General features: G+C 45.8%; 1 protein-coding gene across 6 annotated transcripts in view; it reads left to right on the forward strand.

The window, feature by feature from the left end:
• The window catches only part of Wt1 (WT1 transcription factor), a 47,801-nt gene that overhangs the window by 1,621 nt on the left and 25,402 nt on the right, over positions 1-20,778 (forward strand). For 2 of the 6 annotated variants that reach the window (XM_029474705.1, XM_021149745.2), the window contains exons 1-5: positions 2,396-2,941; positions 4,686-4,808; positions 5,201-5,303; positions 15,158-15,235; positions 16,180-16,230. In XM_029474705.1, the coding sequence (XP_029330565.1) occupies positions 2,932-2,941; positions 4,686-4,808; positions 5,201-5,303; positions 15,158-15,235; positions 16,180-16,230 (365 nt within the window). In that variant the 5' untranslated portion in view covers positions 2,396-2,931. Of the gene's footprint in view, positions 1-2,395; positions 2,942-3,721; positions 4,050-4,685; positions 4,809-5,200; positions 5,304-15,157; positions 15,236-16,179; positions 16,231-20,778 lie in introns of those variants that run through there. The other 4 variants (XM_029474706.1, XM_021149737.1, XM_021149754.2 and 1 more) reach the window with 4 other exon arrangements.

Consider the following 20,778-nt stretch of genomic DNA (forward strand, 5'->3'; position numbering starts at 1 on the left):
CCAAATCCCTGGAGTGAGGTTGGAGAAAGGTGGCCTTCTTCCTTTCCGCGCTCCTTGGAGGTTTCCTAGTCACGCACACCGAAGTTAGGGGAAAGATTTCATAAGGCTTGGGATGAAGAAATAAGAACAAATGTATTGGCGGGTCTTCAGTCAAAGCACGAGTTTATTTTTTAACTCTCGCAGGAGCCCGAACACCTCTCTTTCGTTAGCGTCTGGGCGGAGCCGTGATTCCTGAGCCATTGTCGTTTTCTTCGTTTGTTCTCATTTGATTTCTTTGCCGCTGAGAATCTAATTTCGTTTGAGTCGATGTTTTAAGAAATTCTTTACTGACACAGACGCTTTATTTTTGGACCAAAAATTCTGATGTCTTTGGTCTGGGTGTTTCTGAAATGGGGGTTGGGGGCGCGGAGAGCCGGCACCGATTGGGGAAGGTGCAGGGGGTGCTGAAGGGCTCTCTAGGGCCCTTTGAACCCAGCCTGGAGCGCCTTGACCACCCGAAGCCCTAGCGAAACCGAAACCACTGAAGAACAGGAACGCCTGGTCTTGAGGAGAAACCTGGAGCGGACTCAGGGGGGTCCCTCCGTTTAGGTCTTTGATAAAAGAAGCTAGAGTTTTGACCAAGAGTTGGGGGAAGAGCTTGGTGCCTTTGCAGAAGGTCTCGGATCTTGCCATCTCTTTCCAGTAGGCAGGTGTTACCTTTGGCAAGCCACCAGGTCAGTTTGCTTGCCACTAAGGAGAACTGAGATGGACAACCGGGAGTTTGGGTTAGGCCAGAAGTTATAGGCCGAACGGGAGGAAATCTGCCCAGAGTCTAAATACAGAACACACAGCCCTCCTAAACCTCCCTGGGTCAGAAAAGAAGCCAAGGTCAAACACGTGTACGCCTTGAGTGAGCATATCTGCTACTTGGAGAGGCTCACTATAATCCTTTGGCCAGCAAATACGAATGGGCCACCATCTTTCTAAGTCTTTTTAGGCTCTGTGTGAGGCTTAGCATTCTGCACTGCGCATCTAGTAGAAGAAACCCATAGGAGAAGGTGGGTAGGGCTGAGAATTTAAAGCCGGAGGGCATTGCCAGTACACTTGAGGTGGTGGTGGGAACATCCAGGTCCTTGGGCTGCTACAGAAGAAAGCTTGGGAAATGAGGACAAGGCCCAACAGGAGAAGTCTCCCCATCACATTCCACTCTTCTCAAACCAAGAGAAGGCCGGTAGGGAGATGTCTCCAGTGTAGGGACATACCCTGGAAGTGGGTTCCTGCCAGGAAACTTACCTTCTTCTCTCCTAGTTAAAACAAGTGAAGTCTGTGGGCTTCCTTGGCTCCTGGGAGCTGAAGTGAGAAGCCTGAAGCTGCTCACCCCCACCCACCCCCATAGCAACTAGGAGGGGCCCTCAAGATCCCAGATTCTTTGGATAGTCATTCCTTTTACTTTAGGGTTTCCTATGGATCCTTTCAATATTGCAGGATACGGTGTGAGGGTTTTCATTAGGAGAAGTTGTCAGCTGTCCCTGGAAAATACGAAAATGGCCACCAGCTTGCTCCCACTCTATTGTTGAGAGGAATTCAAGCTGTCTCTGGTTACCTGTTTGGCAGCCTGGGAGAGCAACTTTGACACTCATTCCTTCCTTCCTCAGTTTCTTAAGGACATTCACACACACACCATTTCTTCTATAGCCAACACCATAATCTTATAAAACATTAATTTAGCAAAAAGCAAACCTTTCTTGGTGGAGTGCAGTGGGGCTGTAGATTATCCATGAAGACAGCTAATGGCTATAGGAACCTTCTCAAGAAGAACTGAGATCTAAGGAGCCTCTTAATACTGGGCGCCTAAATCCAGTCACTTGAAGAATTGACTTCAAGAGGCCTCTTAGTTCCTGTTAGAAGTTGGACTTGAACTCACATTTTTCTCTTATTTTCTCCCAGAATTTTGGCTCCATGGTTGAAATGGCTTTTCTCTGCCCAGCCTAATAGGCCCTGAATTTATTTTATGAGTGTGAGATGGTTGGGAGGTCTGTCAGGACCCAGAAGTGGGGGTGAGGATTTTCCTAGTCTGGACCAATGCAGGACTTGCCAGTCAGCCTCTGACCCCCGCCCCCCACCTCCATCCCTGTAGTGCTCCTAGATAGCCTACACCCTGCTGTAAGGGATCTCTGCCCTGCTGGTCCCTTAGAGGAGTCCATTTGTGATGGGGCCAAAGGCGCCCCCCTCCGGCCATATCAAAGACTGTTATTGGGTGGGAGTGAGGACTCCACCTATCCCTTGGCAACTGGGTTTTCCGGAACACCTTCCTGGCTTAGCCTGCTGTAGAATCTCCCCCTCAGCTCTCCAGGGCCAGGCTGGAGCAGCCTGTTCCGGGCTCCTCCGCAGTAGAGGCAGGGGAGGAGAGCTCAGAGCCTTAGTCTCCTTCCCGCAATGTCAAGGTTGTTCTCCCCTCCCTGGTCCAGATCAACCGTGGGAAAGTGGCTACCTTGACTGCGAGGGCCTCTCCCTCCGAGGCCCGGACAAGAAGCCTTTGAACACTCTGAAACTTCGCGAAGTCAGCAATCTCTCCGCCGGCCCCCACTCTCGCCCTCCTCGAGATGGGCTCTGCTCAGTCCTCGGGTACAGCGGGTTCCTAATCAGCCCGAGCTCTGATAAGCTTCTAATTAAAAGAGCTCTCCCTCGGATCCCGCTGCCTTCACTGCTGCCCCTCCCAGGAGACCCGAGGGAGGGGCTCAAGGTTGCCGCTGCCCTCCAAGGTTTGCGGGTCTCATCTATGAGAAGGCGGGTAGGAAGCCTTGCCGGGTCTTTCTCGAGCCGGAGTTCCGGACTGCGGAGCCGAGGTCCCTGGCGTGGGAGCTCCAGCCGGGGCACCAGCAGCTCTCTTTACCAGCGGTTGAGCAGCGGGTCTGAGATTGTGCGTGGCCTGAGATCATTGGCCACTCAGGAATGGAGAAGGGTTCGTTTAGAGAAAATTCCTTTATTGCTTCCTCCCCCCCCCCCTTTTTTTTTGTTTAAGGACTCTTCACAAACTCCGTATTCTTGCTGGGAAAACTCGGGTGGGTGCCTGGACCCATTTTCGTTTATAAGCTGTAGGCCTCAAGTGGAACCAGGCCTTGTTTCTCAAAAGGAAGACTCTGAAAGGCTATATGCATTTATTAATCCACACCCAAGAGGTATTAGGGCTGGGGATTATCTTTCCTCACTTCAGATACAGAGAAACTCAGGGCTTACCCAGGTTGAAAAGCTGGCTGCTTCCTCAGTCACTGACCAGAGTTCTCAGCCTTCCCAGGGTACAAGTTGGTAATTCCCATGGTACCTCAAACACCACAATAGACTGCTCCGGAGTAACCCCGATAGGATGGAAGCTTGTGTTTTTGTTTGGACAGTGGGTGTCCCCTCAGTATTTTGACATTGGAGATAGCTGTCTGTACTGAATGAATGGTCTCAGCAACTCCTTATTGATTGAAGGACCTCCATCAGCTGGTGGGTAAAAACATCACATGACATAACTGAGTCTCCAAAGAAAGCAGACATTTCCAAGTCAGGTGGGCACTTTGTTCTACTTGGGGCGGCGGCGGCGGCGGGGGGGGGGGGCGCTAGAATTTATTGGGATTTAGAGACTGCACAGTAGGAAGCCACTGGGGCTACAGAGGGAGGCTACTGAAGGGACAGGGAGTAGCCACTCTGTGAAGGTCAGTTCTCATTTGCCTGGCTCCCTCTTCTGAGCTTCACCAAGAGGTGGGGGAAGAGGCCCTACCCCAATTAAGTCCCTAGAAGGATCTTTAAGATGCTGGCTTGCACACTAACTTGAGCTTTGGCAAAACAGGTGGGGAATGTGTTTATAGAAACTTAGTAACAATATCATGAAAAATAAGATTTCCAAGACTCCCTGTTGATTTTCATCCATTTGAGAGATAGGGGAGGTCACCACCCTCAGCTTCTCAGCAAGAAAACAGAGGCTGAGGCATTGCTACACAGGGATAGGTAGGGACATTGTACTGGTCTGTAGGGCAAGAAGGTTGGTCACCACAGGCGTGGGCAGAACTGAGCCCTCTGGGCTCCAGGTAGGCTGGGAGGGGCAAAAGGATTCGCCCTAACTGGAAGGGTCCTTCTTCCCTCCCCCCCCCCGCACCCCCTTTCCCTACAAGCTTTCCTAAAGGCCTTGAGTGCCTTGGTGTCAGGCTGTGCAGCCCAGAGAGGTAACATGCCCTGGTAATTACTCTCTCCTTTTAAAGCGCAGACCGTTGAACTGGCTCAGAGTAATTAATGAAAGTTGGTGCGAGGGCCCTTGATTTACAGCCCTGAGTCAAAGCGGGGTCAGCAGAGGAAACCCAGTCCTCTGGGCCGAGCCGCCCCAGCGCGAGAGCCACGGTGTTGTTTGTTTTTACAGTTTCTCCGCCAAGCGGGCGACGGTTTTTACACCCAACTTGCTGCAATGGAAGACAGGCACAGAAGAATTGGGGGAAGCGGGGAGTTTGTAATTTTATTTGGGAAAAAGGATCCGATTAGTTCCCACTACACCGTTGGGTTCCCCTAGAAGGCAGGGGTGGGGGTGGGGAGGCGGCAGGGGTGGCAGAGGACGACTCTACTGCTGACGGGAGTTAGGACATCGGGTACCCGCTGCTAGTGCCCCTGCTTTTTCAGGAACCTAATTGATTCTGTGCTTTTTTTTTTCTTCTTCTTCCCTGCCGCTTCTTCAGGATACAGCACGGTCACTTTCGATGGGGCGCCCAGCTATGGCCACACGCCCTCGCATCATGCGGCGCAGTTCCCCAACCATTCCTTCAAACACGAGGACCCTATGGGCCAGCAGGGCTCGCTGGGTGAGTGGGGAAAGATGCGGGTCTTTACTGGATGCCTCCTTCTATAGTACCGCATCCTATCCGAATTTTCAATCCCTAGCAAATTGGGAGAGCGAGTAGAGACATTTAAAGGGACATTAGGAATACTAGCTTGTTTTACCCTATTTGAAAGATCGAATCTCCTTCCGCTCCCCCCAGTCAAGGCTACCAATGCCAGAAAGTGACTGCAATGCAACCTAAAGTGGGGAAGTAGTCCTTGAGTTGAGGCGGCCTCGCCGTCGTCCCGCAGCTGGCGCCAAACCTCACCGTCTGAGGCGCAGCAAGCTCTCCATCCTGTCCCCCCTCCACCGTAACCTCTGCCAGTGACTCGCACTCCCGAGTCTCGCTCACTGCTGCCCTTGGCTCTCTGGCAGGCGAGCAGCAGTACTCCGTGCCACCTCCGGTGTATGGCTGCCACACCCCTACTGACAGTTGCACAGGCAGCCAGGCCCTGCTCCTGAGGACGCCCTACAGCAGGTAAGAAGGCGCGGAGCACTGAGACTAGGTCCTGGAAATCCGGGAAGTGCAGGTGAGCTGGCGAGGGAATGCCGGACCCTCGGCGTCGGGGACGTCACGGCGGGAGACAAAAGAAGTCTTCTTTAGACCCAGACACTCTAATTAAAGCAGGTGCCTTGGGGCTATTGCTTGGCCTATAAAACGACGGACGACCGTTGTGTTTGGAGATAAAAAGGGAACTGCTGCTTTGAGGGTTTATTTCTTTTCTTTGGTTTTCCGGGAGACAGGATTTTTCTGACTGTCCTGGTAGTTTTTCTGTAGACCAGTCTGGCTTCGAACTGAGGAATCTGCTTGTCTCAAGTCTCCAGAGTGGTGAGATTTAAAGGCATGTGCCACCATACCCTGTCATGAGTTATTTCTTAGTGGTCTTTGCTGGGAGCCCTTTAACTTGACCCGGACCAAAAAAAAAAAAAAAAAAAGGACCAAGTACACTCCAACCCTGTCCTTCCAGTTAAAAGCCTTCCATGTCAACTGACCACACAGGCCAAACTACTTAAACAGTGGGCCACATCCTTCCTCTCACCCTTGCTCTCTAGAGTTTTGGCCTGTGGCAATGTTTTGTGGACATGTTTTGTGGCTGTCCTGTGTGCACTCTGGGGCCTTTGCTCGAGATGGTGATCGTGGAGATGTCTGTGCAGGCAAGCAAAGCCTTCTTGCTCCCTGGAGAAGGAAGTTCGGCTTTTTTCCTCATTTAACTCTGCTCCCCCCCCCCCTTCTCTGGCTTCTAGTTCTACTCTCCACCTTTTCTTCCCCAAATTTATTCTTCAACTTTGGGTGAACTTGGCGGGCATCCCGCGTTGCAGATAGCGTTGCTTAGTAACTGCGATGCACACACACCGGTTCATGACAGGCTGGAAGGTGCTGCGCGCCTCGTCTTGGCTGCAGAGGATTGGGTGCGCATTACCTCACCGCTCCCTCCTCCCCACTGTACTACGGGGCTCCTGACACCGACTGCCCCAAACCCATTCCCATCCTCCCGCCCCTTGACTCCGGGAGGCTGACGTCAAGGGAAGGAGGTAATGAGGTAATGAAGGAAGGAAAAGCGTCTGTCTTGGGAGATTGGGTGGGGGAATGGCCGCGCCTGGGGACCTCCAGTCCCTGAGGTGGAGGAGGGGAACGTCCTTGTTGTAGACTCTGGAGCCTGCAGTCCAACGGTGCAACCTAGAGCCTCAGGTGCATTGACCCTGGGGCTGGTCTTTCTCTCCCATCCTTGGTATCAGAGGCATAAAGCCCGGTCTCTTCTATTTTCCCTCTGGAGTGCTCTGACTTTGAAAACGTTTCTATTTGGCGTGAAAAATCCATCCTATCTAATCGAATCTTGGATTCTGCACGACTTTTCTTTAGGCAGGAGGGAGAGAAACATATGCACAAGAGCAGAGAGAGACATATGCATCTCCCTCTCTCTATCTAGAAAGTAGTCTTGGGTGAGCTCTCCAGAGCCAGGATGCTACCCAGAGGCCACAGTCTCAGTGGGGCCAAATCCCCAGAACAAGTTCAAGAGCAGACTGCACTCGCAGCTGGAAGCCTCTTCGGAGAGTGGTGGCAACAGCCACAGACATCCTTCCTGTCTATGGCTAGAGTGTCATCGATGTTATTCTAGTAGCTATAAGAGTGTGTGTGTGTGTTTCTGGAACAATTCCTGGTGTGAAGACCTTGGTCCCCTCAGTCAGGAAGAGCTTGGTGTGGGAGTGGGTATTGTTGAGATGGGGCCTGTGCCTTCTTGGTAGCTGGGAACTGGCAAGATGTAATTCTCTCTCTCTGTCTCTTACTCACGCGGGCATGTGCTATTGCTTATTCCCTTTCTTCCAAGCCTTGGCCCATATTGAGGGACTCTGAAAAGGGGGTCCATCAGAAGGGCTGAGCAGCCACAAGAAGGTCTCTTGCATAAAGTGATCACAATCTACGATTTAGTATCATTTTCCCAAATGAAGTTACTGTTGCGGATTTTTGATTTGGGGAGATTTTGTGATGGAATGTGACTTTGGGATGAATCTATGGTTTCTCTCAAATGAAAGCAGGTGGGATGGGAATCTGATTGTCACAGATTTTTTTTTTTTTGGCTGGGACCTTTTGCATGCCTAAGCATCTCCTCTACCACTGAACTACACCAAGATCATATCTTATATATGAAGCACACATATTTTCTAGCCCAGCTTCTGACTGGCCTTTGTTGAAGCAATTTTGTCAGATCCACCTTGCATAAATATTTGCTTATCCTTTTATTCTTTTTACGACATTCTAAAACCTGCTTTGATCTTATTTTTTTTAACACTGATCTCCTAAAAACACATAGCTTTCCTAAGTAGAAATGCAGCAAGACCAGTTGTGACTTCTGTGGGAAGAGAGATTTCTTGCTTGAAACGTTCACTTGCATCTTTGATGCTTGCCTGAGATTCCCAGTATTAGTAACCCCTTTTCCAAAGACACATAACTCTCCGAAGGGACGATGAGGGCAAGTGTACTAAGGTAGCATGCTTTTCTATTTCTAAAAATATCTGAAGTGTGTTTAATCACTTATGTGAATGTAATAATGTTTAAGTAGCTGAGAAAACGGGAGCAAACTTCGATTGCTACGCGGCTTAGCTTCTGATTTTAGAAGGTCAGTGGTGTGGCTACTTACTGGCTCTTGGCTCGGTACCTTTTTCCTTGTAAAGTCGGGAGCACCTGGGAGAGAAAGGCTTGCGTGTATTTTGTGTGCCTTGCTGCACTTGATGTCCCGAGGCAGCCTCTTATCAACTGATGCTTCCTGACTAGAGCCCACTCTTCCCTTTGTCTCTCTCCCAGGCTTGGGGTCTAGTGTCATTCTCTAGCTTGTGACACAGAAATACTATGCCTCTGGCATTAAATAAGCAGAAAACTAATGTGAGTCTGCTTTGAAGAAAGCCTCAAAATGCGGGCTCTTTTATCCTCTGCATCATCTTCTGTCTCCTGTAGCATGCTCAGCTCACCCATTAATCTTACTATCTATGAAGTAGATGCTATAATTTCCATTTTACTGATGAGGAGGTAAGCTTAGACACTTGATGAAGAGAGTCTAAAGCCCTTTTGCATTCTGAACACGAGTGATTCTGGACTGCTTGGTTGGATTATGCCCCTTCCTATGCCAGGATCTTTTCCTGATAAACAGTAAGTGCAAATGCCTGTGTCATTGATGCACTTAATCCACATCACTGTTCTTTGAGGTGGGCAAAGGGTTGGTTATCACCTCTATTTTACAAAGGAAGAAACTGAGGGGTAATCCCGTCCCCATTGAACACGATAGGAAATACAACGTTGGATTAAAATTTGGATAGTGAGGATCCAGTCTATTCTTCAACTCTCTGCACACCTCCCTCTCACAGGGCTAAATGCCACTCTCTGGGGACAGCTAAGTGCCACACTCTGGGGACGGCATGTGCCACCACTCTAATTCTCCCATAGTGGTAGAGGCCCATTTTACTCATACCTCCCATTGAGAGCTTTATGCAATGTTTTCCCTGGTGGGTTTTGTTCATTCTCCAGGCTCCTGAAGCTTCATCTTTGCCACCCGGCATCTAGCATTGGGATGATGCTCAGTACAGCAGAAGCCCCCTAAAGACTTCTAGAGTACATCTTTCTTCTCGTCTGCGATGATCTGGGAGCACTTCCAGGTTTACACTGTTTTGTGCTTGCTCAGAAGCAAGGTCTCAGGGAAGAGTGAACCACATGATCTCCCAGAGTGAGGGGTCATGAAGTCTGACCTCACTCAGCAAAACCCACTGCAGTTTCTTCCCGGACAAGGCGGCTGGCTGGACACTGCATCCAGGTCTTATGGGCTCTTCTGCTTGCTAACCTACTCTTACGGGAGGAGCTGCCACTCCCTACGGCATGGCGTGAGCCTCACAGCTACTTTGAAAAGTGCTGGGCACTATGTTTGGAACATATTCCTGTTTGTACTGGTTTTTTCCTCCTTCAAACTGTAGTTTTTTTTTAACCCATCTTTTTTCTTTACCACTAGCTCTATATGTCTTTCTTTTAAAAAAATGTATTTGTTTTAGGTGTATGGTGTTTTGTCTGCATATATACCTCTGTGTCATGTACATGCAGTGACTAAAAGAGAGTATTAGATCCCCTGGGAGTAGAATTATAGGTGGTTTCGAGCCTCTGTTGGGTGGGTTCTGGGAATTGTACTCTGGCCTTCTAGAAGAGCAGCCAGTGTTCTTAATAAGCCAAGCTATCTCTCCAGCCCAGTGGTTCTCAACCTTCCTAATGCTTTGACCCTTTAATACAGTTCCTTAGGTTGTGGTGAGACCACCTCCACCCCAACATAAAGCTATTTCATTGCTATTTCGTAAGTGTAATTTTGCTACTGTTATAATTCACGATGTAAATATCTGCTCTGCAGACCTGCAGGTTGGGAATCGCTGCTCCAGGCAATAGAATGAATTGACTTTCTTTAGCTGTGCTACAGGCTTAAGTGAGGTTTTCTTTTGCTCTATGTTTGCCCTTTGGCAGATAGCACTACTCCAATTCTAAAAGAAGCAAAACCAAAACCAAAACCCTTATGTTAAAAATATTTTTAATGGAATGCTGATGATTCTCTAATACTTTATGTGTTCAGTAGAGCCCCCGACCTGTGGATTTCACAGGAGAACAACCACCTTAGATTTTTTGTGGAACTTTGGAAACTGTTGGTCAAAGGGATATCCATGACTTTCCAAGTGGACTGGACTTCAATTAAGTCATAAATCAGATGACAGCTGTCCTCAAAATAAAATTACCATTCATTTCACCTGTCTTCCTCTGGGAAAACATGTACATCATACAGTATATTTTTGTACTGTACAGAAGTACAAACTTCTGTTCGTTTTCCAGAGAGCAGGCAGAGGTGGAAGGTCTGAAATGGTATCCAGGGTGGTGGGCCGTGTTATCAAAGCCACAGGCTTGAACTGAACCCGTATCCAGGGAGGGGAGCAATCTAGTCCCAAGTATTCCTGTAACTTCTATGCCAACCAAGTGTTTGTTATTAGAAATAGAGTCCCCAGTGGGCTTTCCTTTGGTTAGCTGGTGAGGCTGAGGGCAAGTACAATACCAAGAGAGCGACTATGAAATAATTATTCACTGCAGCCTGCTGGGCAGAAAGTTCAGGACAGTCAGCCTCTATGGCGCCATGGAGGGAGGATCGGTGCAGGAAAGGGACTCTGTGGAAGTCTCTCCACATGTGCCTTGCTTCAGGGGTAGAGGCAAGGCCACTGAGACCTCTCCCTTGGTCCAGTGCTGGGCCATTGTAGCCGAAGTTCTTATCTCAAAGTCTCTCAAAGTGTTGCTACTAATGATGCTGGGTGTCTTCACTTAAAAAAAAAACAACCCCCCCAAACAACAACAACAACAACAACAACAACAACAACAACAACAACACCTGTCTTTCAGTCCCACAGGCAAGCTTTACCTCTGCTGAGATTCTCTCACCGACACAGGGGTTGGTGGAAGAGACCGTGATCTCTAAGTTAGTTAGAGGACTCTGAGAAGACCCTTTCTTCCTTGTTCTGCCGAATGTAGTAAACACATTTAAAGATGAAAACGTGCTGAAGTCCACTGCACTTGAAGAGTGGAGGAGTTCTGGTCTAGATAATAGTGGAGTTTTTTCCCCCTTCCTTTCTTTTGTGTAGGGGTCAAGAACACAGTAATTCTGCAATCCAGGCCAAAACAAACTCTATGATCTACTACTGATTTCCTCTCAAGCGCCCCTTCTGCTAGGACTGACTTCCTTTTATTTAACTCCAACTTGCATTAATCCCAGCTATAGAAGTTTCTTTCTTCTCTCCCTTGCCTCTGACTTCAAACATTTTTTTTTTACATAGGAAACAAGTGACTCAAAAAAAGTTTACTTATAAATATAAAAGCCATCATGACTTTGGGACTATATTTTGGCAGCCTGTAGCTTCGGAGTCCATTTCCGACCAGGCAGAGCTTAATGGTCGGAGCTGAAATGTCTACGTGACCACTGGGGCTGCCCTGAGCCAAACCACCTGCTTATCTGATCTCTTCTGGGGATGAGGTGAGGGATGCAGACACCATGTCGTTTAATAAGTAAATGCCTCACTTGCCAGAGGTCAGTATTCCCTGAGTGATGCTGCCTCTTTCCGCAGGCTTCCATGATGAGAGCTGGGTGTTGAATGATTGCCCAAAGAGATCAGAACCTGACGATGGGGTGGCCCAGTATTTTTAGCTCACATTGACATTCTGCCCTCTGTGTAGCTATTGTCATCGCTCCTTTTGGCTTTAGAGGAAAAGCTGTGCCATGCAGCCAGCCCACTGAAGCCACTGTGGAGCCCCAGCCAGCAGAAGGCAGGATATAGTTAAGGAAACCCACTAGTAGCTTGGAGACTTCCTGCATTCTCTTCTCTCCCAGTGTCCCTACCCTCCCTCTTCTGAAGCTCTACAGGAGATATCAGAACAACCAAAGTGTTGGGAGGTCAGTCACCTGACCAGGGAGGATGCACTCTCCTGAGTGAGGAGAGGATACAACAGGCATCCTGCATCTCTGCAGCTTCCAGGAGTCTCTGGTCCTGATATCCCTTTGGGTGTACTGTCTTTTACCTCCAGATTCACTCTGTATTGTTATTGTAGAAATGATAGCATAGGTTCCACTGTTGAATCATTCTCAGGAACCTGTAAAAGGGCAGGAAAGAGGGTCGTCGGTCATTCTAGCACCAGATACCCGTTCCTGTCCCAGTCCTTGTCTGACAAATGGGGGTGATGACTTCATGAAGCTGTTGGTAGTGATATCCAGAATGTGCAAATGTGCCAGATAAAAGTCGACAGGCTAGAAGACTGTGTGCTCTCCGTATCATTTTTGGAGAGTCAATTACGAGCATCAGCCTCTTCGAGCCTTACAATATCACTAGAAAATGAGACCAAGATTAATTTTCTCATTTGGTAGATGTGAAATCTGAGGTACAGAGAGCAGAACGATAATTTGCTCAGATTTTCATAGACTCAAAACATAATCCCGTTGATTTCTCTATAGAGAAAGATCACAAAGAGAAAATATCTTTCTAAAATTAGTAGTATTATCTAAAAATTATTATTCTATTGTGAGAGTATGATTATTATGTAAATAACAGTGAGAACTAGGCTCAGATGCCAAATGCTGCCAAAGGAGGGCTTACCAAGTTCCACTCATAAATATCACTGTCTAGTAGAAACACAGTGTAAGCTGTATGTGTATTTGAAATGTGCTAGTAACCACATTAAAATAAGAGAAACAAAGAAGGTGGTTTTAAAACACTGTACTTAACCCAGTACAACCCAAGCTTCCTCTCAATGAGGCTCCATTTCCATTCTTCAACCTCAGCTAGTGGTTTCCATATTGAACAATGTTAATACAGAATTTTTACAATGTAATACAGAGTTCTTGTAGGAAGACACACATGTATGGGATATAAGTTCTGTTTTTGAGAATATTCTTTCTGGGGTCCAAGGAAATGCATTTAAAGATATTTGTCTTTGAGATCCTTTGGTATTGATGCAACTAGGAATCAATAGGGCTGTGCATTCAGTCTTAGACAATCTCTAAATGTAAGATTAGGTATTTGGGAATCATTCATTCATCCTTTCTTTGGGAATCATTCATTCATTCAACCATATGCATCGACCTCTGTCACTCACCCTTGAAAATGATGATGTTCTGAGACTTACATAAGGATTAAATCTGTCCAGAGAGACGCCACATCCCAATGGGGCCCAGGAAAATTGTCAACTGCAGCTTAGTGATTTTAGTTGGTGAACAATTTTTTAAAAACCAGTGACAAAAATATAGAGCTACCTGGGGAATACAGGGTCTGTTGTCTGAGATTAATGGCAAGATTAATAATGGATTGCTTGATGAAAAGGCACAGGAGAACAAAAACCAGCGGAGAGATTGTGGAGGAGGCTACTTATTAATGAACTGTCAGCCCAAAGAAAGTTCAAGAAACTCTGCTGCGGTAAATGCAGCAGCCTGGCACTTCTAATAAAAGTTGGGGTCTTTCAGGAATTAATTACATCAGCCTTACAGAAGGAATTTGTGGAATTGTGAAACACAGTGGCACAGACCAGCACGGGCTGCTGCCGCTGCAAAGGGAGAAGCTCCAGGAGGAACTTAATCTTTTTCTCCCCTCCATTGATACGCAGGATATTGTGATAGCTTAATAACCAGTCAGACCCAGGGATGAACGATGGGCCCAGATAGACACTCACTAATGAAGCTACACCTACTTGGAGTTTGAAGTCGGTTTATTTTTCATAGGCAAACATCTCCTCCTGGAAGCCGATTTCCTTCCTCAGCCCATGTCCTGGCCTTAAGGAGTTCTAAATAATTTGCAGAGAGATTATAGGAGTTAGATGGGCTCTTCTGTTATTCATCAAGCAAGGCTGAGAGCGAGCATGCACAGTATTCAATGATTCAGAGCGCTGTGATTTCTGTCACCTCTCCACAAGTTCTCAGTTCCGTTCAGTTGGCCCTGAAAACTGAGTTAAAAACTCCGATTGCCTGTGCCAGATGAAGCAACAGAAAGGAATGTTGGGAGAAGACAGGAGACTATCCAGGATTTGTGATCTGGTATCCTCACACATTAGGATTTGTGATCTGGTATCACACATTAGGTAGCGAATGTTTCTTATCTCTGCTCACTTCTGCCATGAAGGTAGGGTGAAAATTTTCTTCTGTAATATGTTTAGACCGAAGGTTACCAGACAAGCCATTAATCTCCTGGGCCACAGATTTCATAATTAACCCTTTCAGTTCTGCCCTAGATGCCTTCCTAATAGGGCTTGGTCACTGTAGATTTCTGGCCATTGATGTATGTGTTAGTAGTAAGAGACAGACTGGAGAGAGCAGCTCTTGATTGGTTGACATGGAGGTATATTTTCCCCTTTGAAGTGTTAATTTAAATAATGGGCTGTTAATTTTTTTTCCTAAAAACCTCACTTGACTTGCACAAGAATTATAAGAATTATAAAATAGGGACTGGTGAGATGGCTCAGTGGGTAAGAGCACCCGACTGCTCTTCCAAAGGTCCGGAGTTCAAATCCCAGCAACCACATGGTGGCTCACAACCATCTGTAACGAGATCTGGCGCCCTCTTCTGGAGTGTCTGAAGACAACTACAGTGTACTTACATATAATAAAAATAAATAAATAAATAAATAAATAAATAATAATAAAAAAGTCAATAAATAAATTGAAAAATTCTAAAAAAAAGAATTATAAAATAGATGCAGAATAATTTCTCAGCTGTGAGTGAGCAGGGATTAGTGCCCTGTTTCTTTTGGTCATCACATTCGTGGGTATTAGCCCATCACTCCGACCTTTTGGACTCTCATAATCCACATGATACTCATCCTTCTGATTAAACAAATGTAATGGCCCTGTCACGAATAATTAATCTGCCGCCGTCGGTCGGTTTGCTCTCAGCTTCAGACTTTTAACTTTACTGTTGAGTGGTCCAGCCCGTGTAACCTTTCAAAGCCTTACTCCCTCTACCTCTTCCCTCCAAGGTTTACTATCTCATTAGAAACTCCACAGTTCATGATATTGAGGCTTTTTTCTTTAACAACTAAATGGTTCTCATTTCTTCTGCAGTATGTGTGAGTTTGTGTGTGTTATGTGTGTGTGTATGTATGTGTGTGTTAATCTTTCTGTGTGTGTAAGTGAAGAGATCGATGGTATGAAATGAAAATCATTTCAGATTCACATATTCATTATTTTAGAAGGCATGTGCTATAAAGTAAAAACTTCATTTCACTTAAAGAAACAGTACTGTCTTGTGTATTGTGTCTGTGGCCATGTTTCTAACTGTGGGTGTTTTTCACAGTGACAATTTATACCAAATGACCTCCCAGCTTGAATGCATGACCTGGAATCAGATGAACCTAGGAGCTACCTTAAAGGGGTAAGGAACTTATACCTGTTTAAATCATTTTCAGGGTACTTATAGCTTCTGAAGGGGTGGGGGAAGCTAGCTCACAGTGGCACTCGAGACTTTCCTCCCTCTCCCAGTGGGAGAGGCATGTTTAACATGAAATTTTCAAAAATGTAAATGGGATGTTTTTGTCTGGACCAAGGGAACGCAGAATATTGGCAACCCTCAGTGTGGCCTTTCTTTGTTGAATGTTTTAGAATTCTTCAAAGACGTTGTGCCCATGAAACTTCATTGAATGTTTATGTTTTCGCTGGTGCTATCCCAGATGTTAAACCACTGCACTATCTTATCAAGAAATGCTTTGCATGCACAAAGTCTACGATCTGAATTGTATTAGTGCGGCGATGATTTGAACAGTCTGAAGTTAGATGTGACCAATCCTGGTTGCACTGACCAGGAGTCAGTGTTCGATCAAGATATACAAGCACTGTAGGGGAGTGCTGCTGCCAAACACATACAGAGCATCTCTTTGCGCCTAAAAACAGAAAAACAGAAGTGAGGAAGGCAGGTGGGGCTGGTTTTCGGTAGTCAGGGCGCTCACGTATAATTTCTAACAAATCTGAGGAGATGACAGGTGCCCTTCTAGGCCGCTGCACCTTGGCTTCCTAACAGGCTTCTGGAATCTAGGCACCGTCTCCTGTGTGGAAGATGAAACAATGCATCCTAGAGAGTCAAAACACTTCTCAGATTCCCAACCGGTCAGAGGGCGATCTTGGGTTCCAAGCCCAGATCTGATTCCAAAGCTCAGTCTCTGTCCAGCCTTTCTCGGGGTTCCTTTAACCCCAACCAATGGCCTACTTCAGTGCTCTTGACATGGTCATTAGCTTCAAAACTTCCTACTGGATTCTGGGCGCCAGGGGCTTGCCCGGACCGTGCGTCCTCCGTTCTCCATTCCTACTTTTCTTCTCTTCTAGAATGGCTGCTGGGAGCTCCAGCTCAGTGAAATGGACAGAAGGGCAGAGCAAGTGAGTGGACAATGGCTTTGTTGACTGACATGTGGGGCAACGCAGGAGTTAGGCCTGACATGGGGGCTAAGGGCACTCGGTGGGTGTAGGGAAGATCTGTCTACCTGTACTACCTCTGCCTTCTTCTTCTTTACTGTAGACTTATCACGATCCGCATGGAGTTGGTGATATTTTTCTCGTCAACATCCGTGCAAAACAGGTTAAAAAAATTCCACGCAGTAGTACACCCGCTCGTTCCCTTGTTTCACAGATCACTCTGTGGTGTCAGATGTATTATTCATAGCTCAGTCAGGTCTTTGAGCCTGAGTTTACTTGACCTTGCGTTTCTCCATAGATTTACATTTTCCAGGGAGAGCCGACTTTTTACCAAGACCCAGGGCAGATTTTGCAGTCCCCACTCTTTCTTAAGCTTCTTCGCCAGCCCCAGAGCTGCATTCTGCGGCATTGCTGGAGCTGTGTCTCTTGATTTTGTTTTCTTTGCTTACACACCAGGACCAGCCTTCACCTTCCTTTGTCGATTCTATTCTCCTCACTGGATCTCCTTCAGCGGAGTCACTTTTTGTCATCTGAGACCTGTCCCCGTCCTTCAAACTTTCTGCTATTGTATCCAAGTATTCCCCCTTTTCTGTGGTACTGAAAACAAAGCAAACAAAACCTCTATAGTTTTGAAATGCTTCTCTCTCTATTTCCATGAACTTTTCTTAATTTTGGGGATTCTACTTTCTACCACTATACAGAATTTGGTAATTCTCCCAGATGAAATGCCAGAGTGTGATCTTAAAGTAAGCAGTATGTTTTAATTTTAAAATAGTCTTCATGCCAAAATACAAGTTTCATGATTTGTTTGATCCCAAAAATGATGGATAAAGAATGTTGGCATGTATTTGTTTGAGTCTTTCCACAATTGAGACAATTTTGATACCGTTTTCTTTAGTTTGTTTTTATTTTTTTTTATTTTTATTTTATTTTTTGAGATGGGGGTCTCACTTTGTAACCCTGGATAGCCTGGAACTCCCTGTGTAGACCAGGTTAGCTACAGAAATATATCTGCTTTGGCTCCCCAAAATGACACTGTGTCTGGACTAGACTGGGTATCTTAAAGGACTTATCTGTGTAGGATGTATCACTTGGCAGGGGTTGGACGTTGTATCATCAGGATGAAGCTAAGGGTGATTGGGTTATATATATATATACATATATATATGTATATATATATATCAATTTTTATTCATTCATCACTTTCATCTTGGGAAAACAGTTCTAACATAAAAACGGACTTCTTGAATACTGACTTCATTTGGAGTGCTGTGTGAAAAGAATGGATTTTTCCTCTGTGATGAGAACACTGACAATTGGACTCATAATTTTAAGAAAGAAGTCACTATTCACACATAAGTCATAAAAATGTCAGTTTTTAAAATTAAAATAAAATACCATGTACCTCAGATTGAACCCTTGTTTTCTACTCCAGAAGAGAGTACTTTTAAAATATTTATTTATTTATTTATTTATTTATTTATTTATTTATTTATTTATTTATTTGAGATTCATTTTATTGGCCTGGGATGGTAACACATACCTTTAATCCCAGCACTCAGGTGGCAGAGGCAGGTGGATCTCTGTGAGTTTGAGGCCAGTGTGGTCTACAAAATAAATCCAGGACAGCCAGGACTATGAAGAGAGACCCTGTCTCACCCATCCCTCCTATCCCAAAGAAAATATTTTATTTTATTTTATGGCTGCTTTGCCTGCATATGTGTCTATGCACCATATACTTGTAGTGCCCACAGAGGCCAAAAGACGGACAGCATTCGATTTCCTGGAACTGGTGTCACAGAGGGTTGTGAGTTACCAAGTGGGAATTGAATCCATGCCCCCTGGAAAGCGCCATCTCTACAGTTCTCCATTACCTAGTTTTGAGTTTCCTCATGTCCCTTGCGGTCACATTGCTTTGATCACCTTGAAGGGGAGAGTCCTGTATTTCAGATTCAGTTAGTGGGCGTGCGAGCGTGCGTGTTGCATGACATGAGTGCACAGGAAGCCAAGGCAGGACATTGGACACCTTCTCTCACATTCCACACTATTGCCTTGTGATAGGCTCTCTCACTGACTGGGAAAGCTCACCCCTTTTGATCAGACTGGCTTGCCAGCAAGCTCCCAAGCACTGCCTGCCTCTGGCCCTCAATGCTGGGGTTACAGGAACATGATGTCATGCATGGGTTTTTGTGTTGACTACTGGGGATTTGAACTCAAGTCCTCGTGTTTGCAAGAGCAAGCACTTTTACCATCTCCTGAAGCAAGAATTTTTTTCTTTTTTCTTTTTTTCAAAGTGGGTTCTTAGGATAAGACACTTCTGAGGAGTCTTTGCTGAGCATAAAGACTCCATTTTGAACACTTCTATTTCCCACCAGACCAACATCTTGTTCTGTCTACTTTGTATTTGTTTGAAAACATGTTCTTTGTGTATTCTTAACGGCTGCTGACTTCCTAAGGCTGCTGACAAACCTCAGCTACCCTGTTGGCCTCTGTTTTGTCTCTTCTGAAGAAAATAGCCCACAAAATGGAGAAACACATCAACCTTGACTGTGGTCCAAGTCATTAGAACAAGGAGGAAGTTACTCTCTGGGGACTGGGTAGGGGGAGTGGGAAATCCAACACAATAGAAACTCAAAAGGAGTGCTGAGCAAAATCAATGTCCCTTTGCTGGTCCAAGAAGTTCACAGACTGTTGGGAACACACGGTATTTGACCCGTGGATGCTGGAAAGGAAAACCCAGAAGACTCTCAAGGAGTGATGTATGGGGAAACAACACTGTTTGTTTTGGTGGGGCCAAAGCTGTCAAAGCTGGAGAAAATCCCCACTAGACATGGTCTCATCTCTGAGAACCTCTGCCAAAAGAGATAGCTGAGGCTCTGGCTGGGAGCTCCGGCACAGCCCCGCACCTTCCCTCTGCGCCTGCGCACACAGTACCTGTCCCAGAGATTTACTTCTTGAAAACAGACAACCAGCTCTTAAGTAGCTCCTGGCACTTCAGATGCCAAAGCAAAGGTTGGGAGACATGATTTCAGGAATACGAGCAGCTCCATGAATAGAACATTCCTGAGCTTGCTCTTTTACCCCGTGCCCCAAGCTGTTCGTTTCCCTCTTCCAAATGGCTCAAGTTATGCTCCTGAAAGCAATCCCTTCCCTTTGGGCTTGCTGGAATGGAACGCCTATCTCATACATGCTAAATAGATTCTCTGCCACACTTCTTTGCTTTTGCCTTGCCTTGGACCTGGCAAAGTCTGATAGATCTTCTATTTGTAGAATGGACTCCTGCGTTTGCTGGAGACAGAGACTTCAGTGTAGTGGCCTTGTCCCTCTAGCTACGGGAGGACAGGAAGACTTGTGCTGCTTTCGTGGTTTTACACTCTCCCCTCCCTTTTCCTTTGAGCATGTATCAAGTTAGTGCATTTATTATATTTTTTTAATATTTTTAAGTAGTTGTGAAAATCAGAGCATTCAAAAAATGCAGTGATGTGGGAAGGCAACCATCCCCACCCCACCCCCACGAGTGGCCCAGCGGAGTCTTATTAACATTGTGCTGCACACTCCTTTACACGTCCTATGCATACACTTACCCCAGTGCCATTTTTCTCTGAAGAAATGATTGACTCCACCTATTGAGTCCGGTACACACATATTGACAGGCCATCATCAAATTAGAGTTTCAGACTTCATGAGAGTGTTCATTATTGGAATACAGTCCCTTAAAATTATCTTAAACTTATTTCTAATTTAAAAATAATTTTTGAGCAATATAAGTTTTTTTTTGTTTTTGTTTTTGTTTTTTGTTTTTGCCTCAAAAGTATGTTTATAACTGTTCGGTTTTAAGGTCAGAATTATATTTTGACTCATAAATGCAAGAGGGAAATAACAGGTTAGTTGAGATCAGACAGGAAAGATGGTAAAAGGAAACTGGTTACCAAGGGGCCAACTAGAAAATGAGGATGATGGTGGCTTCCACACTTGGAGATGAAGTGAGGTTAGCAAGGGCTCTGGTGGGTGTGGTGGGAGAATGAACTATGTGTTCTCAGAAGAGAGGGTACAGCACACAAAGGAAGGATCTTATGATTCAAGGAGTATTTCAGACCTGGCTCCTCCTGCCCTTCTGAGACCACCCCCTGCCACTATTATTCTTCCCTTTGTCATCTGTCCAAGGTGAGATAATAATCTCCAGCTAGGAAAATGAAATGCCGACTTAGAACCTACACTATTGAAGACTCATCCAAACGTTTCTCAGAAACGAGGGGCTACTGCATATTTTAGTAGGTGTTTCTCTACTGAAAACAAACACGTTCGTTTGTCTTAGCTTTCTTCCCACTTCCTCACTTTTGAAACAAGGCACAGATGGAATGCCCCATAAAGCAAAGATGCACACTTTATCTGAGACTAAATCAGTCCCCCCCACCTTGATTAGAAAATAACACAAATTTCTTAATAAAAGTAATTCAGGCAGTGCTAGAACATCACATGGAGTACTACTCAGCTATTAAAAAGAATGAATTT

Source organism: Mus caroli, chromosome 2 (genome assembly GCF_900094665.2).
Source record: "Mus caroli chromosome 2, CAROLI_EIJ_v1.1, whole genome shotgun sequence".
NCBI lineage: Eukaryota > Metazoa > Chordata > Mammalia > Rodentia > Muridae > Mus > Mus caroli.